This window comes from Piliocolobus tephrosceles, chromosome 13 (assembly GCF_002776525.5).
Source record: "Piliocolobus tephrosceles isolate RC106 chromosome 13, ASM277652v3, whole genome shotgun sequence".
NCBI classification, from domain to species: domain Eukaryota; kingdom Metazoa; phylum Chordata; class Mammalia; order Primates; family Cercopithecidae; genus Piliocolobus; species Piliocolobus tephrosceles.
The window spans coordinates 12,492,203-12,498,482 of record NC_045446.1 but is presented as its reverse complement, the minus strand read 5'-3'; the positions used below and the strand labels follow the sequence as shown (position 1 = coordinate 12,498,482).

General features: G+C 50.9%; 1 protein-coding gene across 1 annotated transcript in view; it reads right to left on the bottom strand.

Moving 5' to 3' along the window:
- The window catches only part of VWCE (von Willebrand factor C and EGF domains), a 42,194-nt gene that overhangs the window by 18,182 nt on the left and 17,732 nt on the right, over positions 1-6,280 (bottom strand). The window contains exons 11-13 of the mRNA XM_023189512.1: positions 4,794-4,881; positions 2,380-2,465; positions 1,048-1,165 (exon numbers count right to left, since the gene is read on the bottom strand). Of these exons, the coding sequence (XP_023045280.1) occupies positions 1,048-1,165; positions 2,380-2,465; positions 4,794-4,881 (292 nt within the window). The remainder of the gene's footprint in view (positions 1-1,047; positions 1,166-2,379; positions 2,466-4,793; positions 4,882-6,280) is intronic.

The following is a 6,280-nucleotide window of genomic DNA, read 5'->3' as shown; positions in this document are numbered from 1 at the left end:
TACACTCATACTAATGCACACTTACACATGCACGCAGATACCATTCAGGCACAAACACAGAGACACACACATACACAAATGCAGATTTACATACACACACAGATACAACTCACACAGACACACACACTCATACAAATACACTTACATACATATGCTCACAGACACTACTCACACAGAGAAACACAAACTTGCACACACACTCATAGAATCAAACACTTACATGCACATACACATATACAGACACAACAAACACAAACATGCATGCTCACACAGGCACACACAAAAACACAAAAACAGGCACAAATACCACAGAGACACACTCATACTACACAAAGCAGACACATGCTCATGCACAAAGACACATGTACACAGACTCCCACACACAGATACCACTAAGACACTGACACACACACAGAGAAAACTACTCACAAGCAGAGAAACACACACACAGGCACACACTAAGACATACGACACAACACACAGATACAAACTTGTACACATGTACACAAATTTACACACATTCATACAAATGCACACATACATATATATGCTCACAGACACACACATTACTCACACAGACACACAAACTTACACTCAGACACACTCATACATACACTTATATGCACACACACATATACAGATACGAGAGACATATGCAGACACAAGACAAACATGCATGCTCACACAGGCACACACAAAAACACAGACACACACACACACACACACACAGATACACAGACATACTACACAAAACACAGACACACGCTCATATACATAAATACAAAGACACACATACACAGGCTCCCACACGCAGGTACTACTAACACACCAACACACAGATAACCACTCACAAACTCAGACACACACAAACTTACACAGGCACATAGACACACTACGCAAAACAGACTGACGCTCATACACATGCACACAAAGACACATGTACACACACACAAACACACACACCAGCAGTCTCAACAGGTGAAGCTCAGCCTCTCTCCCCAGCATCCACGCCCTGCCCTGTGTCGGGGCAGCCCTGGGCCAGCTCACCTGTTGCGGGTGTGGGCTCCTGGCAGGTGAAGCAGCACTGCCCAGGGCCCAGCCGCCACTCTTCTCGGGGGCAGGCCAGCTCAGGGCAGGGCATGAAGGAGCACTCCACCTCCCCATTCTGGAAGAGAGCCCAGGCACAGAATGATGAGGGCAGCGCCTGGAGACCATGGAGAGCTAGAGGAGGCTGGCAGGCTGCCATCACCCTCCCACTACTCAAGTGAAACTGACAAAGAAATCTCCAGGGAGCACAACAGTGGGGTGGGGAGAACCCACAGTCCTTCAATGGGGGCTGGGTGTGAGCCCAGGAGGGCATCCTGGGAATAGGTGTGGTGTCCACCATCTCTCAGCCTCCCGCTGCTGTCCAGGCTCCCTACTGTCTTCCACTCTGGCCCCTCCAATCGTCTCTTGGTCCGCAGCCAGAGAACTTTCTCCAGCACAATCTGATCGCATCCCTCCACGCATAAAACCATTCTGCAGCTTGACTGAGTGCAAAGCCCTCAATGCAGCTGGTGGAGCCCTTCAGGACTGAGTCAGGGCAGAGGCTGTCAGTGCCCACCCAGGTCCTGTCTCTGAAGTGCTGCCAGTGGCTGACGGCAGCTGCATCCTCCAGAGATGCCTGGATGGTCACTGCCCCCACTCCCTGGGGAACACAGAGAGTCTCTATAACTGACTGGCCACTGGCCCTGGGGTGCAAGAGCCTTGCTCCCCAGCACGGTCCACTGTCCAGAGCTTCGCAGGGATCAGTGTGAAACCACACCTTCACCCTGCCTCCCTCTCTGGTTTCTCCTGAGAGCACTCCTTCGGTAAGTCGCCTGCACAGGCCCTGCTTCTAGGAAACACAACCCAAGATGCAACCCCTTCCTGCAGCCTTGCTGCCTGCCTGCCTCTCTCCGTGCTCCAGCCAGAATGGCCATCTGCAGTCCTCCACCCTCCGCTGTGTACAGCAACCTCAGCTCCCTGCCTGATGAGTCCCCGCCACCCTCTAGATCTCTACTTAACATCCCGCCTTCCAAAAGGGCATCAGGAGTCCTGGGCCCCTGGCCATCAACCCACCTAGGCTGTGGGCTTCTGGACCAAGGGGACTGGGACTTCCTTGTGCTTAGCTGTGTCCCCAGCACACAGTAGGTGCTCTGTAAATAGCAGTGTTGAAAGATGAAGTTCCAAGAGACTATGGGAAGGCCTGGGGGATCCCTGTAGTGCCTTTGCTTCCTCAGTTTCCCTGTTGCTGTATGGCAGCTCATGTTCTCCTAGTCAAGTCAACCTGAGGAAAGCGTTGTGCCTCGCTCCCCTCCCCATCAATTCCACAGGCTTCGGGACGCTCCAGCACCATACCTGGCAGACACAAGTGGTACACTCGTCACCACCCCCACTGAACACGGCCCCGTCCGCGTACCACCGGCCGTGGAAATAGCATCTCACTGCAGAGGAGAAAGGGAGCAGCTCAAGGTCTTTGGGCAGAGGCAGCTAAAGAAAAGGGGGAACAAATGGGTGGGGAGCCCCGGGGCATGTAACACCCACCCACGACACTCCACAGCATGCTCCAAGCATGCTCCATGCCCAGGAACCCAAAGCACTTCTCCCCCTCCAAACCCCAGACACAAAACAAGGGCTGGGTGTGGCAGTTCATGCCTGTAATCCCAACATTCTGGGAGGCCGAGGTGGGAGGATCTCTTGCACCCAGGAGTTCGAGGCCAGTCTGGTCAACATAGCAAGACCCCATCTCTACAAAAACTTTTAAAAATTAGCTGAGTGCAGCAGTGTGTGCCTGTAGACCTTGCTAATCAGGAGGCTGAGGCAGGAGGATGGCTTGAAACCAGGGGTTGAGGTTATAGTGATTGCATCACTCTACTGCAGCCTGGGCGGCAGAGCAAGACCCCATCTCAACAACACAAAATCTGACAAAGAATGAATCACATGTAAGACGAGGTCCTTAACTAAAAAAGGCAGGGGAAGCCCTAAATAACTAAAGAGTAACAGAAAAAAAGAAAGAAAAAGAGACTGTTCCAGACACCTAAGACAAAGGTGCCACGTTAGACAAATGGTGCTACTACCCCCCTGGAGGCTATGAGAATCTGGGGAGAGTCTTTGATTTGAAGATCCACTCTACTGAAAAAACAGCCTTAGAAACTGCCCAGGGTCACCTGCTGTTGGAATGCGCTGGGCTCGCCGGGCGCGGTGGCTCAAGCCTGTAATCTCAGCACTTTGGGAGGCCGAGACGGGCGGATCACGAGGTCAGGAGATCGAGACCATCCTGGCTAACAAGGTGAAACCCCGTCTCTACTAAAAAATACAAAAAACTAGCCGGGCGAGGTGGCGGGCGCCTGTAGTCCCAGCTACTCGGGAGGCTGAGGAAGGAGAATGGTGTAAACCCGGAAGGTGGAGCTTGCAGTGAGCCGAAATCCGGCCACTGCACTCCAGCCTGGGCGACAGAGCGAGACTCCGTCTCAAAAAAAAAAAAAAAAAAAAAAGAATGCCCTGGGCTCAAATCCTAGCTACACAACTCACCAGGGAATGACTTTGGGCAAGACACTTATAGCTCTCTAAGCCTCAGTTTTCTCATCTGTACAATGGGACTGATAAGGGTTTCTATCTCATCCAGACTACATTGACTATGCAAAAATAAGTCAATTAAAAATAATATAACATTTAAATATTAAGAAAAAAAATACTTTAAAAGAACACCAGCTTTGAAATCAGGTAGACTTGAATTCAAGCTCTGCTCCATTACTTAATGGTTGTGTACCTTTAGGCAGTGACTTGAACTTTCCGAGTCTCAGTGTTCCCATCTACAAAATGGGGCAATAAATAGTACTGCCTTAGAGTGGTGACATAAGGGTTTCATGAGATGGAGTTCCGGCAAGTGCCCCACACAGCAAGGGGCACAGGGTCAGCAGGGAACATCCATGACAGTGATGAAGCCATCCCAGGAAATAAAACCTTGTTTTTAACAAAGGACCAACTCATTAGTGGCTAAGGAGAGACCCCTCCCTGCCCTGGGACAGAGCAATGACAAGGGTGGACTGAAACCCAGTCCTGCCTGAGCTGAAGGTGACTCCTAAGGCAGGGGAAAGCTGGGCTGTGAATACAGTCTAGCATCAAACTGCTGTACACATAAAAAGTGCACAATAAAAACAGCCACTTCGAAATGCTTCACTTAATCTGAGTTTGTAAAGCAGAAACCAATCTCCTCCCTGACTCCTCCACTCACCCCACCCCATCGCATACTCAAAAGACAACCTCCCCTGCACACACAAAGAAGCAAAACGTAAAACCGGGCTCTGGGGCTCACGCCTGTCATCCCAGCACTTTGGGAGGCCAAGGCTGGTCGATCACCTGAGGTCAGGAGTTCGAGACCAGCCTGGCCAACGTCGTGAAACCCCGTCTCTACTAAAAATACAAAAATTAGCCCAGCATGGTGGCGGGCACCTGTAATCCCAGCTACTCACTACTCCGGAGGCTCAGGCAGGAGAATCGCTTGAATCTGGGAGGCGGAGGTTGCAGCAAGCTGAGATCATGCTACTGCACTCCAGCCTGGAGAGCAAGTCTCCCCCTCAAAAAAAAAAAAAAAAGGAAGCAAAATGCAAAAACGGGCTTGGGGGCTCATGCCTGTCATCCCAGCACTTTGAGAGGCTGAAGCAGGAGGACCACCTGAGGCTCAAGACCAGCCTGGGCAACATAGCGAGGTCTACAAAAAAATCTAAAAAAAAGAAAAAGAAAAAGAAAAATGCTCCAAGAGTGTCACTTACCTGGAACACAAGTACAGCAATCTGACTGTGGGGAGGTCTGACAGGGGCCAGGGGGACACTCAGGAGAGATGCAGGACACGTTTCCAGCCTGAGGAGGAGGCAAGAGATGGCACTGGGGGTGGAGGGGTGGAACAGGGCTCATTCCCCATCTCACAGCAGGCCCTTCGAACAGGAAAGCTGCCTAAAGGAGGCCACCAGAAACCTTTAAATGCTGCCATGTCACAGGGACACATTCCCGGTGTTTATGATGCTTATATGGTTTGGCTGTGTCCTCACCCAAATCTCATCGCGAATTGTAGCTCCCATAATTCTCACACTGAATTGAATTGAATCATGGGGGCGGTTTCCGCCATACTGTTCTCCTGGGAGTGAGTAAGTCTCACGAGATCTGATGGTTTGATAAGGGGTTTCCCCTTTCGCTTGGCTCTCGTTCTCTCTTGCCTTCTGCGATGTAAGACGTACCTTTCACCTTCCACCATGATTGTGAGGCCTCCCCAGCCACATGGAACTGTGAGTTCATTAAACCTCCTTTTCTTTATAAATTACCCAGTCTCAGGTATGTCTTTATCAACAGTGTGAAAATGGACTAATACATATGGTGTGGTTAGAACACCTCCAGGCTGTAACACACCATTCCAGGAAAAAGGCCAGGGCAGCCCAGCGGGCAGAGCGTGCTCCCTTCCTTATGCAAATGTGCCTGGGAGCTCTGGAAGGTACCAGGAAGCAGAGAACAGAGCTGACTCCTGCAGGGAAGGAGACCCCCATACACCTTCCTGTGCATCTGAGTTTTGAATCAGGTGGCTCATATTGGCTAGTCAAAGAATTAAATTTCAAAGTAAGTGTTTTAAATGTGACATTGAGACCAAAGAGCCCCCAGTTTTGGAGTCAGCCACACCTGAGTTCCAATATCTGCTCCTCCCTTATCAACACTTTGGGCCAAGTATATCACATCTCTGAGCCCCGGTCTCCCCATCTAAGAAATAGGCTGGAATCGGCGTGTCTCTCGGGGTTTCCAAGGATTACGTGAAATGAGATCATGCATGAAAGCACTTGGGGCTGTGTGCCGTGGCTCACACCTGTAATCCCAGCACTTTGGGAGGCCGAGACGAGAGAATTGCTTGGGCCCAGGAGTTTCAGACCAGCCTGGCAACATAGGGAGACCCTCTCTCTACAAAAAATAAAATAAAATAAATGAGCTGGGGCGGTGGCACATGCCTGTGGTCCCAGTTACTTGGGAGGTTGAGGTGGGAAGATTGCTTTAGCATGGGAAGTCAAGGCTACAGTGAGCCATGATTGCACCACTGCACCCCAGTCTGGACAACAAAATGAGATCCCATAAGAAAGAAAAGAAAAGAGGAGGGGGGAGGGGAGGGGAAGGAGGAGGTGGGAGGGGGAGAGAGAGGAGAGGGGAAGGGGAGGGGATTAAGAGAAAAGAGAGGGGACAGGAGGGAAGGGGAGGAGAGGGGCAGGACAGCAGAGGAGAGGGG